The sequence below is a fragment of the Odontomachus brunneus genome, unplaced genomic scaffold (genome assembly GCF_010583005.1).
Source record: "Odontomachus brunneus isolate Ranch 3 - 2012 unplaced genomic scaffold, Obru_v1 Obru_scaffold_013, whole genome shotgun sequence".
In the NCBI taxonomy this organism is placed as follows: Eukaryota; Metazoa; Arthropoda; class Insecta; order Hymenoptera; family Formicidae; genus Odontomachus; species Odontomachus brunneus.
Window position 1 is genome coordinate 490,784 of NW_022639463.1, and position 21,367 is coordinate 512,150.

General features: G+C 41.2%; 3 protein-coding genes across 3 annotated transcripts in view; 2 read left to right on the forward strand and 1 right to left on the reverse strand.

Annotated features, from left to right (window-relative positions):
- Positions 1–11,091, forward strand: part of LOC116841044 (fatty acid synthase) — a 22,203-nt gene extending 11,112 nt beyond the window's left edge. The window contains exons 2-10 of the mRNA XM_032808547.1: positions 595–768; positions 1,295–1,648; positions 1,803–4,957; positions 5,239–5,722; positions 6,144–6,498; positions 6,592–8,075; positions 8,622–9,565; positions 9,873–10,109; positions 10,366–11,091. Coding sequence (XP_032664438.1) covers positions 660–768; positions 1,295–1,648; positions 1,803–4,957; positions 5,239–5,722; positions 6,144–6,498; positions 6,592–8,075; positions 8,622–9,565; positions 9,873–10,109; positions 10,366–10,467 — 7,224 coding nt within the window. The 5' untranslated portion in view covers positions 595–659 and the 3' untranslated portion in view covers positions 10,468–11,091. The remainder of the gene's footprint in view (positions 1–594; positions 769–1,294; positions 1,649–1,802; positions 4,958–5,238; positions 5,723–6,143; positions 6,499–6,591; positions 8,076–8,621; positions 9,566–9,872; positions 10,110–10,365) is intronic.
- On the reverse strand, positions 10,853–13,450 carry LOC116841055 (2-oxoglutarate and iron-dependent oxygenase domain-containing protein 3-like). The gene is made up of 5 exons (XM_032808564.1): positions 13,193–13,450; positions 12,553–12,990; positions 12,325–12,478; positions 11,997–12,123; positions 10,853–11,921 (listed from the first exon to the last, which is right to left on the reverse strand). The coding sequence occupies exons 1-5, from the start codon at positions 13,360–13,362 to the stop codon at positions 11,779–11,781; spliced, it is 1,032 nt and encodes a 343-aa protein (XP_032664455.1). The 5' UTR covers positions 13,363–13,450; the 3' UTR covers positions 10,853–11,778.
- A 1,906-nt stretch (positions 13,451–15,356) lies between these two features.
- Positions 15,357–21,129, forward strand: LOC116841047 (adipocyte plasma membrane-associated protein-like). Its single transcript, XM_032808555.1, has 4 exons — positions 15,357–15,888; positions 16,159–16,364; positions 17,905–18,190; positions 18,300–21,129. Exons 1-4 carry the CDS (start codon positions 15,779–15,781, stop codon positions 19,486–19,488), a joined length of 1,791 nt encoding a protein of 596 aa, XP_032664446.1. The 5' UTR covers positions 15,357–15,778; the 3' UTR covers positions 19,489–21,129.
- Positions 21,130–21,367: the final 238 nt, after the last annotated feature.

The window sequence follows — 21,367 nt, forward strand, 5'->3', positions numbered from 1 at the left end:
CTCTCTCTCTCTCTCTCTCTTAATTCTTTTTGCAAAAACATTAAAACAGTTATACCAGTAATACCAGTGATATTATAATATAAAAATTGTATTGACTTCAGGTCATCGTTCTTCAACGCGTTATTGCGTATTCGGAGCATGCGTGTATGTGTATGTGTATGTGTATATGATAGTCCGTGAGGTGTGAAAGAATGAAAAAGTGGAGGGGGGAAGGGACAACGAGAAGGGGAAAGAGCGACACCCGTGAACAATTATAGCAGAATTGGTTTATCTCCGAGTGAAATTGCTCAATTGAGATTACTCAATTAGGTGTGCTATGCGCCAATTGAGCGTAATTGCGCATAGTAATTGTTCACGGGCTGGCCGGCGACTAGCCGGCTCTAGCTAGGCTAGAGCTCTGTCAGGCAGCGAGTCCAGATTTCGGTACCATGAACACGCGAGAATGATACGCCCGTCTCTGTTCAGTCGTGAAAACCAACGCCGAATTACGCGAATTCCTCCTCACCTGTACCTTGCGACGTCACAAATCGATAAGACGACTGTGGCGTTGTGTCGTGGAGGCGAAAAACGTTCAATCGATTCTGTCTTTTCCAGGCGAAAGTTCCAGTTCAAGGAGGTGAGGACCGATTCAAAGGGCTGGACCCAAGTACTCGGCGAAGATGCCTGCACAGTTCGAAAGTGTCAACGCTCCTGTGACGCGGGAGCACGTGGTCACAAACGGAGTGCCGTATCCCCTCGACAATGACATCGTCATCTCAGGCATTTCAGGTACAAAATCAACAGCCAGGCATGTCAATATCGATCGTTACACGCCGAAAAATATTCCACTGCTAGGAAAAACGATTACTTAGTTTATTTCCCTTCTTTAGAGTAATGGCTATTTTTGCAAAGAATTTTTTTCTGCTAAAATGCTCTTAAAATATACTCATCACAAGTTTGAAAAAGATTCATTATCATGTATCCAAAAGTAAAATCTATCCTCTTTACAAGAGTATTACAAAACTTTACCCAAGACAAAATTAACTCGATTTTGTGTAGTGAGCAAGCCGGATTTTTGTTTTACTTAAATATATTTGATCGAGATGCTAAACTTATTAGGACTCAGAGTGTATTTTGAATAAACTTAACGCGCTTGTGATAAACTTGTGATAGAGTTGCGGATATAGAAACTTATGAAGTATTTGAAGCAAGTAACATCTACTTGAATGCAGCATGCATTTTTCTGTATGTAAGCATACCAAAGCGACGGATTCTCGATCACAAAAACATGAGTGATATTTTTTTATTTTTGCAGGTCGCCTGCCCGAGTCAGATAATATCGAGGAGTTTAAGCAAAACCTGATGAAGGGATTAGACATGGTCACCGACGATGACCGCCGCTGGACGCCTGGCATTTACGGGCTACCGCACAGATTTGCCAAGATCAAAGACATCAGCACTTTTGATGCGTCCTTCTTCGGGGTGCATGCCAAACTAGCGGACGTAATGGACCCGCAACTTCGCTTGCTATTAGAAAGCACGTATGAAGCGATAGTTGACGCTGGTATTAACCCATCTACCGTAAGAGGGACACGCACCGGCGTGTTCGTCGGCGTCTCCAGCTCGGATTCGGAGAACTTCTGGACACTAGACACGGAAAAAATAAGCGGTTCGTATGTCTTAACCGAGTCACCGGCCGATCGATTGTTAAAAACTTTCCTCGGCGCGAGGAGTCGAGGAAATTCTAATTTAAATAAAAATAAATGTCAATTTTCTTTATTTCTTAACGTTAAAGTTGTTATTGAAGTCGCGTCTGCTTGCAGGATACGAACTGATCGGGTGCTGCAGAGCCATGTTCGCCAATAGAATCTCCTTCGCGTTCGACTTCACTGGGCCGAGTTACGCCTTGGACACAGCTTGCTCGTCGTCCATGTACGCGATGCATCAGGCGATCAGCGCAATGCGCGCCGGTGACTGTGACGCTGCGATCGTTGGTGGGCTAAATCTCGTGCTGAAGCCCGCCAACTCATTACAATTTCACAGTCTGAGCATGCTGTCCCAGGAAGGCAAGTGCAAAGTGTTCGACAGCACTGTCGACGGTTATGCGAGAGCTGAGGCGGTGGTAGCGATATACCTGCAAAAGGCGAGTGACGCACGTAGGGTCTACGCCACGGTAGTCCACTCAAAAACGAACACAGACGGCAACAAGTCCGAAGGTATCACATACCCGAGCGGTAATATGCAGAATCAACTGATGCGTGAGGTATACAGCGAGGCGGGCATTAATCCCGTAGACGTAATTTACGTGGAAGCACATGGTACCGGCACGAAGGTAGGCGACCCGGAGGAAATCAACTCCATCGACCGGCTGTTCTGTAAAGACAGAAAGACACCGTTGTTGATTGGCTCGGTCAAGTCCAACATGGGACACGCGGAACCTGGCAGCGGCTTGTGCGCCATCGCCAAAGTGTTGATTGCGATGGAAGCTGGCGTGATTCCTCCGAATTTACACTTCAACACTCCGAATCCGGATATACCCGCTTTGATCGAAGGACGTATTCGAGTAGTCGACAAAGTCACGCCGTGGAACGGCGGACTCGTGGCCATCAACTCGTTCGGTTTCGGCGGCGCAAACGCGCACGTTCTTCTGCGTAGTAATCCGAAACCGAAGCTGTTACCGGTGCTGGACACTACCGAATCGTTGCCCAAGCTGATCGCAGTATCGGGTCGCACCGAAGAGGCCGTGCACGCATTGTTGGACAAAGCGCGAGAACATCGTAAGGACGATGAGTTTCATGCGTTGTTACATGTGTTGCACAATAATGACATACCGGGTCACAGAATTCGCGGTTACGAGATACTTGAGGTCGATGGCACGCGCGAGATGGCGAGGTACGACGAGCGACGTCCTATCTGGTTCGTGTTCTCCGGCATGGGCACGCAATGGCCGGGTATGGGCCGCGCGCTGCTCGGCATTGAGACCTTCCAACGTAGCCTGCGACGGTGCGCGGACGCGTTAAAGCCCCACGGCCTCGACCTCATGAACATCATTGTCAACGGCACCGATGAGAAACTGATAGAAGCCTTCATATCGATCGCGGCCATCCAGGTCGCCCTGGTCGACGTATTGACGTCGATAGGTATCCAACCGGACGGTATCGTCGGACACTCCGTTGGAGAATTGGGCTGTGGGTACGCTGACGGCACATTCACACCGGAGCAAACTGTCTTGGCTGCTTATTGCAGAGGTAAGGCGATTATGGACACTAAACTGCAACGAGGCGCTATGGCGGCGGTCGGTCTAAGTTGGGAGGAAGTGAAGAAGGTCTGTCCACCCGACATCGTCCCGGCTTGCCACAATGCCGCGGACTCAGTCACTGTTTCTGGTCCGGTCGAGTCGATAGTGGCGTTCATAGAGGAGCTAAAGAATAAAAACATCTTCGTCAAGATGGTCAATAGCTCCGGCTTCGCCTTCCACAGTAAATATATCTCGTTAGCGGGACCAAAGCTGCGCGCCTCGCTCGACGAGATCATACCGAACCCAAAGCGAAGGTCGGCCAAATGGATCTCCAGCTCAATACCCGAGTCCGCTTGGGGCAGTCCGCTCGCGCAGTTCAACTCGTCCGCGTATCACGTGAACAATCTGCTGTCGCCTGTTCTCTTCCAAGAGGCGATCGCGCACATTCCGGCGAACGCGATTACGATCGAGATTGCGCCGCATTGCTTGCTGCAAGCGATTCTACGCAGATCGTTGCCGCAGACAGTAACCAACATCGGTCTACACAAACGCGATCACCCGAACAACCTGACGTTCCTGTTGTCCAACGTGGGTAAACTGTACATGGCCAGTGCGCAGCCAGACATCGCTAAACTGTACCCTCCGGTGAGCTTTCCCGTTGGTCGCGGGACTCCTATGATCAGCCCTCTGATCAAGTGGGATCACTCCATTACGTGGGAAGTGGCAAACTACAAGGATATGTCGAATAAATCAGGACAGACCGTCATCCAGGTAGATCTATCTAACGAGAAGGACGCGTATATATCGGGACATCAGATAGACGGACGAGTCCTCTTCCCAGCTACTGGTTACATGCTGCTCGTGTGGAAAACGTTCGCGAAACTGCGCGGAGCCGATTTCGAGCAGCTGCCGGTAGTGTTCGAGAACATACACTTCCAACGCGCCACCATCATGCCGAAAGAGGGTCCGGTGAAGTTCGCGGTAAATATTTTCGATGGCACAGGTGACTTCGAGATTTGTGAAACTGGCACAGTCGCCGTCAGCGGGAAAATTCGCGCGTCCAGCGATATCAAGAAGGATCAGTTGAATTTGCCACCTCTCAGTGGACAAGCCGCGCTCTCCGAAGAGACCCTGCCGTTGGACAGCAAGGATATTTACAAAGAACTGAGGCTGCGCGGATACGAGTATCGCGATATCTTTCAAGGGATCAAGAGTAGCGACAACTACGGCAACGTCGGCGAGATTCGCTGGGCCAACGAATGGATCTCTTACATGGACAGCATACTTCAGTTCAGCATACTGTCTACCAGCTACAAGTTGATGTACTTGCCGTCGCGTTTCCAGTACGTCGCGATCGATCCCATTGGTCATAAACAATTAGTCAAGAAGTTACCGCAAGATGCCGGTTTGCCAGTGTATCATTACAAAGACATCAATGTCATAAAGTCGGGTGGTATCGAATTCAGAGGAGCAAAGTCGTCCTTGGCGCCGCGTCGGCAGCAGACCCAAGCTAGCCCCCTGCTCCAGCGATACACGTTTCTACCGTATGAAAATCCGTCCAACTTTTCCGAAAAGGATCCGAAGGGAAAACTGCACGCGCTAAGTGTGCTATTGCAAATCGTTAGCGAGAACATAACAGCGCACAAGATCAAAGTGGTAGAAGTCGCGGGCGAACGAGCTGCGGAAGATCTATTAACACCCCTCTTGCTTGATGTACTCTACAGCGAAACTTCAATTAACGTGAGTACGACACTTTAGTGAATAACACATTGTAAGTCTTTCAGAGATTGTATTTTAAATAGATCCTGAATATGCGCAAAGTAAAGTCGTAAAGAAATTCAAACATGAGACGCAATCAGGAGTTCCTTATCTCTAATTACTTGGTTTTTATCGCTTTTTCGCTGATACCTGCAATTATCGCGACACTGATGTTTATCGCTTTTATGTAAACCACCAAGAGTCACAACGACATATTTACTCGAGCGTTTTTATAAGAGAATTGTTTTTTTTTTTTGTTCTAGGATGTACATTTACAGATAGCCGCCGTTTCACCAGATAACTATACGGCGAGTCTGGATGAAATGAAGGTGAACGTTGAGGTTGTGATGCGAGACGTGAAGAACACACCACCCGCCCAAAATGTTCATCTCGTTATAGGGGCGGACGTATTGTCCGATCCGTCGTATGCCGTTCTGAAGAACCTGGCAGCTGCCTTGGAGCCCAGAGGTTTCATTCTTCTAGAGGAGACCGGAACTCGTTTCACTCAAGTCGACTTGAAGCCCGCGCTGAAGGAAATGGATCTGGTGTTGGCCGCCACACAAGTTAATTCATCAGGAAATACTTACGTGTTGCTGAAGAAACAGTTACAGAAACCAGAAAAACCGATCGTCGTGCAGATCACGGAGCGAAATCTCTCGTGGCTGGAGAATTTGAAAGTGGCGCTGAAGAAGTCCTCCGAGGAAAATCAAGAAGTGTTCCTGGTGTCTCAGGACGAGGAGTTGCTCGGTAAGATGACGAAAATGATGCGCAAACAACTCGCGTAAGCTTCTTTTAGATCCATTCATGTGGGAATGTTACCGCAAAGCTTGAGATGATTCATATCAGGTTGATGCAAAAGGTTTATCGTGGTTGATAAAAAATGGAATTTTCAAATTATTTAATTAATTTAATTATTTTTAGATAAAAATAAAGAGCTTAAAGAATGAAGAAATGTTTCAGAATGACTAAACAACACTAACTCCATATCTTTTTAGACAATAGGGACTTCTTATTTTTTATTTCTAATACCTAAACTTTTTATAAGAAATTAATAAGAAAATGACAAATCTTTTGCACCTATCTAATAGAAGCAGACTTCTGATTTGGTCGACGCGTGGATCAGCACAGACCGCGAAGACATGTTGAAAATGCATCTTCTCGTTCGCAGGTTTGGTCGGACTTATGACATGCATCCGGTATGAGAGCGGCGGTGAAAACGCGCGCTACGTGTTCATCCAGGACAAAAATGCCCCCAAGTTCGGCTTGAATGTGGAGTTTTACATGAGCCAGCTGAACAAAGGACTGGTAGCAAACGTACTGAATAGAGGAGTGTGGGGCAGCTATCGGCATCTACGAATAAATCGACAGAACAACATACCGCACGCGCAAAGCAAGGACGCCTACGTGAACACGCTGGTCAGGGGTGACTTGAGCAGCTTAAGATGGATCGAAAGTTCATTGAGTCAGCAACAACAACTCGACAAATTGTTATGTAGTGTATATTACGCGCCGTTGAATTTCAGGTAAGACATGAGCGAGCGAATTTTGGCTGATCTCTCCCAATCGAATAGAAGAGATGGCACGGCAAATGTGAATAAATTTTACGTGTATTACAGAGATATCATGCTGGCGACTGGAAAACTGCCGCCAGACGCCTTGCCGGGAAAAATAGCTATGGAAGACTGTATATTAGGACTGGAATTTGCCGGAAGAACTGAGGACGGCCGCAGAGTGATGGGAATGGTCGAGGCTCGCAGTTTGGCGACTACCTTGTTGGCTGATCCCGGTTTTCTCTGGGAGGTGCCTGACAAGTGGACGCTGGAGCAAGCGGCGACGATACCGGTTGCTTACTCGACCAGCTACTACGCTCTGTTCTTGCGTGGTCAGCTGAAACCGGGCGAGAGTGTATTGATTCACGCTGGAACCGGCGGCGTCGGCCAAGCGGCGATCGCTATCGCCTTGCACGCCGGTTGCACCGTCTTCACCACCGTCGGCACGTTGCAGAAGAGGCAATACCTAAAGGAGACCTTCCCACAACTAAATGACGAGCATATTGGCAATTCCCGCGACACCAGTTTTGAGCAGATGATCCTTACGGAGACACAGGGACGTGGGGTCGACGTGGTGCTAAATTCGTTGGCGGAGGAGAAATTGCAGGCTAGCATACGGTGTCTCGCAACGAACGGTCGTTTCCTGGAGATCGGCAAGTACGATATGTCCAATGACAGTCGCATAGGAATGTCGATGTTCCTGAAGAACACGTCCTTCCACGGTATATTGCTGGATATGCTGTTCGACGAATGCGCGGAGAAGAAGCAAGTAGTGAAGCTCGTCTCGGAAGGGATCGCGAACGGCGCGGTGAGACCTTTACCTACGACTGTATTCTCAGAGCAGCAGCTCGAGGAGGGATTCAGATACATGGCGTCAGGCAAACATATCGGCAAGGTGCTGCTGAAGATACGCGCCGAGGAGCCGAAGAAGCGCGTGCAGCCGATGCCGAAGATCATTCCCGTCATACCGCGTACTTACATGAACCCGAAGAAGTCGTACATACTAGTCGGTGGTCTTGGCGGCTTCGGCCTGGAACTAACGAACTGGCTGATCGCACGCGGCGCTAAATTCATCGTTCTTGTGTCGCGTTCTGGCATACGCACGGGTTATCAGTCGCTGTGTGTACGACGCTGGCGCGAGAATGGCGTCAAAGTCGCCATCTCTACAGCAGACGTCACGACGTTGTCGGGCGCTAAACGTCTGTTCACCGAGAGCAACAAACTCGCACCAGTGGGCGGCGTATTTAACTTGGCGGCCGTGTTGCGCGACGCTTTGATCGAGAACTTGGAAGAAGTCGATTTCAAGACAGTGATGTCACCGAAGATTGACGGCACGAGATGTCTGGATACGGTATCGAGGAAAGCCCACGTGCCGTTGGATTATTTCGTCGTGTTCTCCTCTGTATCCTGTGGCCGCGGCAATATAGGCCAAACTAATTACGGTTTCGCGAATTCAGCTATGGAGAGAATGATGGAGGATAGACAGAGGAACGGCTTCAAAGGCACTGCGATCCAGTGGGGCGCGGTCGGAGAGGTCGGCCTAATCGTCGGTAAATACACAAGATTTAATTGGACATTCAATTTAATTTATTCTTATATCGAACAAGTAGAATTTCCCATTTCGAAGATCTTAAAATTTCCAACTTGATGACTAGTTTTTATAACTTCCAATTTTATCTAATTTAGATCTAATTCTCCTAAATTATGTACTATAAAAGTAATACAGATATAGAAAAGTAATACTGCAACGATTTGATTTAAGCAATGATAACGATAAGAAGTTATTTTACAAAATTAGTATAACAGAACAACAACTCAGATAACATGCATGTCTAAAAGATGTCGAAAAGATATCTAAAGCTAAAGATATCTCAAATATGCAACATTTTGTTGCATAAAACGTCTTTTAGATATCTTTCGACATCTTTTAGACATGCATGTTATCTGGGAAGTTTTTACTTTTTGAATGATAACGCGACTTACATGCTTTTAAAAAGTAATCTAGTAAACTAATCGAATATGGACTACATTCTATTCGTGATCCGTTCTCACGATATGCTGTTTGATGCTGTTTCTGATATCGCTTATTTTTCCAGAAATGATGGGTGGTAACGACGTTGTGATAGGCGGCACAGTGCCCCAACTTATATCGAGCTGCCTTGCGACCTTAGACATCTTCCTGCAGGAACAATATCCGGTGGTGTCCTCCATGGTGGTAGCCGAGAAGCACAAACCCGCGGACGGCGACAGCAAGATCGGTCTCTTAGAAACGGTAATCAATATTCTCGGCATCAAAGACGTGAACTCGGTGAATTCTAGCACTAGTCTGGCTGATGTGGGCATGGATTCGCTGATGGCCACTGAGATCAAACAAGTCTTGGAGAGGAATTGCGACATCATAATGTCGACACAGGATATTCGCGCCCTGACGATCACCAAGCTGCGAGAAATGTCCTCGGGAAATACCGAAGCCGTTGCCAAGGAATCTTCCGTCGCTGCGAATCCGAACTCGAGCGCGTCTCTTGCCGATTCTGCTAACGACATGTTACTGATGCAATGGCCGAGCGATGAACTGTTGCCCAAGGAAGCCTTGGTGCGCCTGAAGACTAGGAGCTCGAAAGGACCGGCGTTATTCATTGTTCACGCGATCGAAGGTCTCACAAATTCATTCAAGCACATGGCCAAAGAGCTGGATAGACCGTTGTGGGGTCTGCAGAGCATCGAATCAGCGCCTCACGACACGGTACCAGAGCTGGCCGAATTTTACATAGACAATATCAAGAAAGTTCAGCAGAAGGGACCGTACAACCTGGCCGGGTACTCGTTCGGCACGTGTATCGCCCTCGAGATGGCCCTGCAACTAGAGTCCGCCGGCGAGAAGGTTGCATTGACGCTGATCGATGGCTCACCGATGTATGTCCAACAACATGTGGAAGTGATCGGCAAGATAGATATGAACGACGACTTTACCTCGGACAGCTGTATGAAGGCGTTGGCATACTTCAGCATACAATTGAACAAGAACGTTACTTTCAATCAGGTGAGCATCTCGATCGCGCCAGTGTTCCTGCTTTCCTTAAAGATCACGCTGAAAGAAAAAAAAGTGATTTCATAAATATGCTTATATTTCTATTAAATTTGATTATAATTATTGCACTGTGCAATTTAATCACAAATGCTAGATATATTTTCTCAGTGTATCCTGAATTACTCGATGAGAAAAAGAAAGAAAGAGAGAGAGAGAGAAATTGATCCGAATCGAGAGATACACAATCTCTTATCGTAGATGTGAGATCTCCGCCAAACGGAGATGTTTGTCTTGCTAACCGTGTTTGGTCTTATTTTAGGCATACAAAATCCTGAAGACGACGAATACGGACGTGGACATGTTTAATAAAATGGTAGAGATCATCGGCGACACGCAGTTCTCGAGCGATGATTTGAAGATCGCCGGATATAATTTGTTCAAGAAATTGGCGGCTGGTACGATCTATAACCCTGGCAAGAAATTCAACGGACCAATCACATTGATCAAGGCCACGGATAACTTTATGTCTCTGGAAGAAGATTACGGTCTGTCCAAGGTGAGATTTTGTATTCAATTTTTACAATTTTTCCTTTTCTCTTATTAACACGTCAAGTGAATTTTCAAAAAATTACAACCGTTATAAAATTTGTGAATTTGTGAATCTGATTGGTGTATGCTCTTAATCTTGACTGAATCTAAGAACAAATGTCAATATATCAAAATTACTTTTGCTACTTTCATGCTACTTGCCACTTGTAGCTTTCACGCTACTTTGCTCCTTGAATATTCATCTCTTCTTCTTTCTTTTTCAGTCTTGCACGCAACCCATACGAATAGAAGAAGTGCGCGGTAATCACAGGACGATACTGTTGGGAGAGAGCGCGAAGAAGATCGCAAACATTCTGCAAGCGTAGTTCGAGCAACGTTCCGTTGTTGCAGAGCTCACATGAAATTTTCATCATCGGGGATGTTCTACGCGTAGAGATGCGCGTGATATCGAAGTAAAATTTAGTGATTGACTTTCTACTTGCGTAGAGAGAGACCTTCTCTGTATATTCCTTTCGTACTCCAGTATCACCTTCTTCCTGTATTCCGCGAGCAAAACCAGATCGTACAAAAATGGAAAACACGTAAAATGATAAGAGAATGTATAGCTTTTCTCGATAGTATTTTTATGTTACCATTAATACAAGTTATACATTATTTTATACGTTATTGTAGCTTATAAGTTTATGGGTTACTTGAAGATCTTGTCTTAAGATTATATATTGTGTCTTCACGGTGATTCCAGTATGGCAGAGTTGAATCTCTGTCGTTAAGTTTTCGTTTATATCTATTTATTTAAATTATCCTGATAACTGAGAAATCTGTCGTGTCTTTGTTCCATTTAGTAATAAATCAACACCTTAGTTTTACGCGGACTAATATCGTTCTCTTTCTTATTTCTCTTCAACCGTCTGAGAGAAAGCTCTCACTCTTTTTCGTCGTACGATGGAATTGTAAATAAAGCAACGACGAAATAGACCAAAGCGCAAATATATCGACGCAACTATCAATCAGCGACGAACTATATATTTCTCTCTCCTCTCCTCTCTCTCTCTTTATCTCTCTCACACACACACACACACACACACATCGTTCCTAAATATTATTAAAACGTTATCTCGTGTTGTGAAATTAGTCGTAAGATGTATAATAATCCTATATATTTCACATTCTGTTAACTACATATTCTCGACACAATGACGCAGGAGAAAGGAGATGCCTCTGCAAACATCAGCGAGAATGTTGCATTTTCTATTCAAAGAAAAGAACATTAAATACGTGTATTATCTGTTATCCTCCGCTTACGTATCGTATTATATGTGAAAAAAAATAATCAACTTACAAGTGTCCAAAAAAAGCACATTATACAGTTGATGTAATATTTAATCAATATACTTGCGCTTTTTAATTCAATAACTACATCGTCTATAATAATTTGGTGGGTACTTCTAAAAACGAATTACACGTACAAATACTCGCTTTATTCTTGGTAGATTCCTTAATACTGTCGAAATACTGTTTGGTTGTAAATGTGAGAATTTTACAAATAAAAATGCCGTTTACTTAGGACAATAAATAAGCAATTATATTTGTGCAGATCAACGCATGAACGAAAAGGTTTGTACTCTATGGTATTGACGCGATATAAATAACACGGATGAACAGATGTCGAAAGACATTCAACTTTTCGATAAATGCGAGTCGGATATCGCAGAGTTCTTATCGCACGTGAAAGACACGGTCAAGGCGTAGCGAGTACCGGACTTCACTTTCTCGACGAAATGCAAATTTTCGCCTCCCGATGTAAAGATCGACACTCTGCCTGGAAATATAGCATTTCGTTATGATCATCTCGACATCAAACCTTTATTCCATTTATGATTGCATACATGCTTACCTTTCCTGGGTTCTATCGTCGAATTGACGTTATTCTTATCCAGAAATATGAATCGACCGCCTTCGAAATCTTTATTATAGTCGCTCAAATATACCAATGACGTATAATGAAACGATTCATACGTGTCCTGAAAAGTGTAATCTTATATATAACTTACAGATGCATTTTTAGCTTCTTCCTAAACATTTCTGAAGTACGACAAAATATCCCAGTGAATGAACAGTAAAGAATGGAACTGTTTAAGTCGTGAAAATTGATACATATATTACCCCAGTAAACACCAAGTTGGTATTTATTGGGATAGAGTGTGCCTTAAAACAAGACAGACCTTGTCGACATGTGGATGCCAATATTCATCATGTATGGTCTTTGCAGGCTTATTAGTTATCCGTGAAAAGAAAGTTGGCTTGGTTAAATATATCTTATTTACATTCACGCCAAAGTTGTGCGCTACTGCGTGCTGTATTTTTGTTTTTACTACCCTGTAAGATAAATATAGTATATATTCCTTTGCTAAATATTTTTTTCCTCTAAACAAATAATGACAAATTGGCACCTATATATTGCTAGATCCACATTGTTGAATATCTTCTTGGTTGCTGGCAGTTTGTAGATATTCATAAATCCTTGACCTTTGCTAAGAGCTCCAGAGTGAAGATCCAGTATACTAGCGCTACCATCTGAGTCAGCTAGATCTAATCCATTTTTAGCTAATTTCAACAAAACATCAACTTCTGTTGCTGACACCAACTTGTCTGTGACAATCCTGCCACATTTTTCTGGTACACAGCCAGGATACGTTTCTAACTCAGCTCTATAATCTGCAGAACAGTCAAAACTCTGGGAACGACTTACCAGCACGTCTTTCTGCTTTGCTAAAGATACTTCCTTGCCTTGCTTACTATTATACCAAACTATCAACAACACCCCGAGTATCATGACACATCTAGACCATACCCTTTGGTATGGAAACGACACAGCAGGCCCATATTTTCTAGGAAAACAAAAGCAAATTAGATCATTGGGTACTGCATCATTGATTAACTCCAAACACAAATTTTTAAGACAATTTCAAAATATCTTATAGAAATTGTCTTGCCAAGGACATTACGTACGTAAATATAGATATAATATTAAATATAATAAAAGATACTTTAAAAAAAGACAATATGATAATTTCAGGTTTTTTTACTCACGACACAACGGCCTTGTGCGACTTTTCTACATTATTATCCTCCTTCTGGTTTACATCTTCCTTCTGTGTGCCTCCCTTTCCTTCTTCTTTCACGAGTGTTTGTTCCTTCTGTGACGCGTTTGTACTTTTTTGTGCATTCTTCCTTTTCGTTTTCCTCACCTCTTGCACCATTTCGTAGCTACGGCCGACAACCTTACGTCAAAATTTTATGTTAAGTTGTACCTATCAAACAGGCTCGTACAGCACTTAGTGCAACCGTTTACTGCACTCTCTGCATTATCGCGAGTCTCAAGGATCAGTCAGGAACTGTCAACAACGATTTAATTCGAAATTCATAAATATACTTTAATTTATATATTGCTATGCGATTTTTTTTCACCGAATTATTTAACATTGAAACAAAAAGCATTTTTTTGGTTTTAATCATTCACAGAAGAAAGAAGTGTGACGTTTATTAACTGATAGATAGGAAGCTGAAAATTCCTTCTTTAAAATGTATTTATTATATTTTCGATATAACTAAATTTTTTATTGATAAACTCAATTGAAAAATGAGATTAAAATTTGAACAGCCGCCATTTTTCAATATAGTTACACAAAAAACATTACAATCTTAATATTAAAAAATAGAAACTTCAAGGTTTTATATACTTCTGGAACTATCTTGTTATTATTATTTTTGCCGAAGTTACAGCCTGTCGAATTTTTCCTATATGTCATGATACAGTAAAAGAGTGTCTAATTTGGCATTAGGTGCGTTCGGGAGCTCGCTATTAGCGCTACCGTATCATTCTATCCTTGTTGTATATCTAAGGAGCAATAAAGATAGAAGAACGCGGTAGCGTAGCATTAGTAGCGTGCTCCCCGAACGCATCCATTGAGTCATACTACTAGAAAAATAAGCACGTTTGACTTCTTATTGAGTTGTACTACGCGCTCGATTTTCCGTCAAAGTGGCGACTCGTAGCGGAGACTTCGGAACTATACTTCACAATAACAGCTGACTGTCTGGACCAGTGACGTACGGCTGTAAATAATTTCCAAATTTTCACTACGAATCGCCACTTTCCTTGATGAAAAATCGAGCGCGTAGTACAACTCGTTGACAAGTCGCACAGATGCACTTTTCGATTATGGGAAATTGGTCAATTTCATATTATGTAACACATTCTGTATCTAACAGAAGAATTTGCGTTTTAGCAAATCTCAGGAGATATATTTTCCTATTGAATACGTGAGAATACATGTTGTAAACTTATCGAGGAAATGTGTTCCTACACTTACGTTCGTTTCTATCAATGTCGATTGACCCTTAAGGAGTTTATTCACTTATCGAAGAATACTTAAGATTATACAAAAATTTAACATAACATTTATTATTAGTAAGACATATTCGTATTTAAAGTTTCATAAGATTTGTCTGTATCGTTTGTAAGAAATTTAATCATGAATATTGCAATTTTGTGTATATAATTTTTTATATATTTTGCAATTTTGTATAAAACTTTATAGAAGTAATATGGATGATCATTATTCTCGTGTAAAAAATTTCGTAAAAAGTGATACTATATAAATAAAATACTTTCTGTTAAAAATTTATAACATTTAAATGTTACGTATTAACCCTAACAGCACAGATGTCCAGGGGACATCCAGAGTACATCCTGAGAACATTTGTTCATCCTCAGGATGTTCTTAGGACGTCCTCAGGAGATCCTGTGCTGTTTGGGAAGGTTCCACGACCAAGTACCAACAACAACAATGTTACATATTAGAGAACACAGCATAGAAGAAAGGATATTCACTATACCGTTTTCGTGTAATGATCAATTGTAGGACAGAAAACTGACATTTTGTGCTTTGAGTAATATTGCTGAGTAAAACGTGGCAAGGTAGTTCACTTGACCTTAAATTGACCTTGACTTTTGAACCTTAATCGACATTGATCAGCCGACTGCATATGTGTTTTTTATCAAGATATAATTAGCTGACGAACGCATGTGAATGTGCAATGATGCGCGTTATCTGCCAGAACTGCCCGATTGCGATCTAATTAATGCCGTTCAGCAAGGATCGTCGCGACGGGAACCGATGATTTTCTTTTTTTTTTTCTTTTTTTCTGCCGCGTGGCATACATTTGACGTCGTGACGACGACACACTTGCTAGGACACCGTGACCTAACGCGCGAGCGGATAGTACGGCCATTAGGTGCACGGGTGCCGTTATCCGTGCGTGCCGTAGAAACAGTTAGATCATCATTGTTGCTAACTGCATCTTCCTGCGCATCTGGATTCCGCCGTGAATTACCGTCCGTTCGTACGTCCCGCGCCGATTCGATATTTCGAATAATCGCCGTCGATCGATCGCGCGAGTGATTAACGCAAGGAACTCGTAGGCACACTTGTTGTTTTTGCTGACGTCCAGTAACAGCGTAATAGCGACAAAAAGAGAGGGGATTATTATAAAGCTGAAAGTGCAGTACAATTGTGGTGTGCTCGCGCGACAGTGGTTATTCCATCGCAGGATAGAGGAGAGGACGGTAACCAACAGGCGTCGCGATCGACAACTGTCGTTGTCGCAGTAAGGATGGGTTATCTAAAGTCGACCGGCAGTTTCATCATCTACGTAGGTCTGTTCTTGGCCTTGGTGACGTTCCTGCCGGGCCTGCCGCCGTATGTGGAGTTCCACGAATACAGGTACTAGTTCCAAGGTGTTCCGTCTCCGTGACACGTCCAAGATGCTGTGCATAATTAAAAAAGGGGCAAAGCAAACACGGCCCGTAAACATCTGTCACGTAACTTGTTCGTTGTAAGAGAAAATGCGTTTCGTATTGTCGTTTCCTTGAAGATGCATGTGTCTAAATAAGTATGACCTTTTTGTTACGTAAATCGAGCGATATATTAATGACTCTTAAATCTTGTACCGCGTTATCAACTTTCCGACTGACCTTTGTATGTCGATTTCAGTATAGTGCTGCCGCGCAATGTCGATCCTAAGATAGGTCCGAAGAACCGGCTACGTGGCGCCGAACGGTTGTACGTTGACGAGGTCCAAGGTGCGGAATCTTTTGATTCCTATGATGGCAAACTTTACAGCGGAGTTCATGGCGGTTATATCGTTAGATTGGAGGAAGATCGCGTTGTGCCGATCGTGAAGGTCGGCAAGCAATGCGGTGAGTTGAATATATCAACATCTTTTACCTCTTAAATTTCTTTAATTTTTATTTTTTGTCATTATTGTTTTCTCAATTTTTCGTAAATATGCAGTATAAAGCTCTCATCTTGGATTTTTTTAAACTTTGTAAATTGTATATTTTAACACGTAGAATTGATTTTTGAAAAAGAAAACCTACACAGCAAAGGTATCTAAAATGTATCATAGGAATATCCTAAAGATATATTTTGAATATGCGATATTTTCAAGAAATCATTATGATGTATTTGGGACATTCTTGCTGTGTGGGAATTGTCACTCATTTTTTGTTTTCTTGTTTCTTTTATTTTAATGTTTTATGATGTCAGTAAGAGAATAGGAAAGTGATAACTTTCATTATAAAACTTTCTAACTTTGTCGGTGTGTCTAATTATTTAAATTTTATAAAATAGTATATATGATTAAAACAGAGAAAAGCATGCATGAAATATTTTTTGCTTTATAACAGCTTTTATGCTTTTGATTAAATCCAAACAGTACAAATCTTCACAGGATATCCTAAAAATATTCTTAGAATGTTCCTTCATCTTGAGAACATCCTTAGGATATCTTCCAGATATCTGGTTTTGTCTGGGTTTAATGAAAAGCATAAACTCTGTTATAAAGAACAGAATAGTTCATGCTTTTCTCTGCTTTAATCATATATATTATTTTATAAAACTTAAATAATTAGATATATTGACATAGAATTAGAAAGTTTTATAAGGAAAGTTATCACTTTCCTACTTACCGACATCATAAAACATTAAAATAAAAAAACAAGGAAACGAAAAATGAGCGGCAATTTTCGCTTTCATAAATCAATTCTATATGTTAAAATATACAAATTTACAAAATTTGTAAAAAATTCAAGATGAGAGCGTTACACTGCATATTTACCCAATTTTTTTTTATATTCGTGAGAACACGATATTTTAAATGTCAACGAATTAAATCGACACTGATGAATTTTATTTGACATTGATTGGTAATTGATAAATTGCATTCAGTCAAGCTATACTTTAACATTCTGCGTAGTTGTAATATATACTTTATACCACTTATATGCATATTGCTTGTCATTATGTCAGTATGAGATGTACATTTTAATATCATTTATATACATATTGCTTATCATTATATTAGCATAAAATTAACAATACAGTATATGTGCAACTGATTAATTATGAATGCAATGAAAGAATTTCATTATCCTATGTAAGATAATTTCTTGCGTATTTTAAACACATATATTCAGGGAAGCAATTTAACAAGGTGCTCTTGCATTGTAAATAAATTTTTTACAATACTACGTTTATTTTATTACGTTTTTTACACCAAAGTAAGAGGAAAAACAATATATTATGTAAGACACTTGGATTTAGAATTATGTGGGTTTGTAGAATGCTCTATATAACTAATATATTTTAACATATACTAGTAATTGTGTTGTAAGCAGCATATATAATTAATCATATTAAAGCAACAGTTAATAGTACATTTGTTTGCAAAATTTGCAGATGGTATTTGGCAAGAACACATATGCGGCAGGCCATTGGGATTCAAGTTTGATAAGAAAGGCAACTTATACATAGTAGATACTTATTATGGAGTGTACAAAGTAAATATGGCAACTAAGGAGTACAAAAACATAATAAATATCACTAAGCCAATTGATGGCAAAAGACCACAACTTCCCAACAGCATAGACGTTGCAGAAAATGGAGATCTTTATTGGACCGATAGCAGTGCAGAATTCCCTCTTTATGAGGGATTGCACACGTTACTAGGTAACCCAGCAGGAAGGTAATAAAAACATCAAAATGATTCTTAGGAATACCTTTGCGCGCGCGTATATACATACGTATATACACACACGTGTAAATGTTAACTATTTTTTATCTCGAATTTGTAGGCTTATGCGTTTCAATGCGGCTGAGAAGAAAAATGAAGTGCTGTTGCGAGATCTCGGATTCGCAAACGGTGTTAAACTGAGCGACGACGAAAGTTTCGTGATTGTAGCGGAATCGGCGAAATGTCGAATCCTGAAATATCACTTAAAAGGACCAAAGGCCGGGCAACATGAGATCTTTGTCGAGGCTTTATTAGGTCTTCCAGACAATATTCATAGTGACGGTCACGGTGGTTTTCTCTTCACGACGGTCATGGGTACCAGCCCTGAGCATCCTTTGTTGACGCATAGTCTCATGCCGCATCCGAACATTAGAAAGATGCTTTCGCGTTTGCTCTTCTTGATAGAAATGCCATTTGAATTGATTCATCGTTATTATCCTAATGTCTATGCAGAGAAAATCATGTACTGGATCGGGTCGTTCCAAATGTTAGGATTTTTCGACAGCATGACAAAATCTATGGTGTTTAGAGTAGATGCTTCTGGTAACATCTTAGAAATTCTTTCCTCCGACGACACAGATACGATTAATAGTATCAGTTCGGCTTATATACACAACGGCTATCTATGGCTCGGTAGTCCATGGAATAATAATGTCTTGAGAGTACCACTGAAGCAGGCTTTCCCCGACCTTGCAGTCAACGGTGAAAAGATGTCTTCTCGCGCCAAGAGCGAGAAACAGCCTTCGAAAGCCGCTGCTTCAGATGCGAAGGCGCAAAGAGTGAAACGGGACGCGGATTCCGCAACAACAGCACAGCCGGTCGAGTCGAAACCAACACCGAAGAAAACTACATCGCCAAAGCCAACTGTCGCTCCAGCCACACCCAAGCCAACTCCTGCCTCTACAACTACAACGCCTAAGCCGACCGCTGCTCCTAAAACACCTAAACCAACCGCGGCTCCTACGACCACGCCCAAGCCGACCGCCGCACCAAAAGCAGTTCCTAAAGCCGAGAAACCTACTACCGCGGAAAGTAAAGTTAAATCGTCGGAAACTAAACGAGCCTCGAAACCCGAGAATGCCAAAGACAACGTAAAAACAGATACAAAGTCAAACGTACCAAATGAGAAGCCCAAAACGAACGATAAAACGCGAGAGAATACTGCGAAGACTAGTACAAAGTCTGACAAAAATGTGAAAGTGGAACAAGATGCTTCCGCGAAGGCACAGAAAGCGAATCCGAGAAAGTGAAATAGATAGTAACCAAACCGTCCAAGATTCTAACAAGAAATAAAAGAGAAGAAATTCCGATAAGAAACAAAAAGACAAATTCTTCCTCCTAATAAGGAGCAAATAGCGACACACATATACACACACACATACATATAGTATAATATTATTAAGCGATATACTACTAGCAATTCGAAAATACTATTTTCATGAAAAATTGATCCAAGGTTATATAGGATTGTCAGTTTTTCGCGAAAGATAGACTACATTCAGCAAAGAAAGCTGCTGTTGTGAAATTCGTAAATTTGATGTATGCTCTAAGATCCGTATTCTGAATTGTCTTTTATTGCTAAAAGCGTCTTTAAAAGTAGCCTGAAAATAACCAATTAGAAGAACTTTTAAAAACACTTTTAAAAACACTTTTGTCCATAAAAGAGAATTTAGAATGAAAGTCTTAATCTTGACTGAATCTAGAAACGCACATCAATCGCGAATTTTACAACTCCAATGCAATTTTTTCTGCTGAATGCAATTATAGATTCGTTTCGTGTATATTTGCTCAGAAACGGAGTCAAATACAACAAACTATTATGTATATACATTCCAGAATGGAACAAAAGCCAACGCAACAATGGACAACGCATTCAATGTTAACCAAGCTAACTAAGTACTAACACTCTTCAATAAGCGCTCAGTAAACTTGTGAATTTGATTGGTTTGTACTTTTAACCTTGGCCAAATCTAAAAGTATGTACCGGTTATTCAAAAGCTCACTAACCGCTCAATGCACAGTTATAGTACTGAATGCATGCAATATATATGCATGCAATATAGAACATTGCCTGTTAGCTTTATTACACTGACTTATTAACGATAGATTTAGAGAGAATGTTAGTGTCTGTGATGCGTGTGTGTATATATACATATATATAAGGTTGGAAATCTTGTTGTTTTTGCAAATTTTACTATCCACACAATACACACATATATATATATGTACGTATGATTCTGTTGTTTTAGTATATGCGCTACATATAATTTTTATATTTATATATTCTACTTTTATACGTTTGCAAAAAGATTAAAAAGCTCATTTGAGCAATAAATAAGACTAATGATTTTTTTTTAACATTTCTTATTGCCTTCGTTAGTGTAGTTATTGACATTCTGCCTTTGCACTCTATTTTAGTTTCAAGAGTGAATGCACAGAATGATTATTAAATAATTACAATAATTAATTGAAAAACTAATATTTAACAGCAACAATCAGCGATACATTGTAATTGACTGTATAACTAATGGTTCTATGTGCGACTATAAGGTTGTCTTGTATCTCATTATGTACAATAGGCGATCTTTCGTTAAGTTTATCTATTTCTATTTTTATAATTACGACTCTGTTTTATTGTGGTATAGGGAATATCTACCAAATAAGTCGTATCTGTAAGTGTGGGTACGTTGGGTGAGAGAAAGAACATAACTTGTGAACAAGTTACAGCATTACACAATGTAAGTAAAACAGAGAACTCGATTCTGTTGAAGCTGAGTGACACATATGCGCCAAAATTATAACTCAATAATTTTGTTATATTGAACTGTAAAGTAATCCATAAGAAGTTGTACAGTTTAACAAATATAAAAATAAAACAAGGCTTTTAAATACTCGGATTTTTTACACGTATCGTACAACCAAATAAATCTACTATGCGTCACTGCGATGAAATAAACTAAAGTACCAAAAGTATTTAAGAATGGAAGTGTTTAAAATTATTTTTATATTTTATGATTCATGAACTTTGAACTGAAGTGTGTTTAGAGATTAACATCTCTTCTCAATGAGACATATGTAAGAAATGGGCAAGCGCTAAGGATGTGCGATATCCCATCACATCGTGAAAGG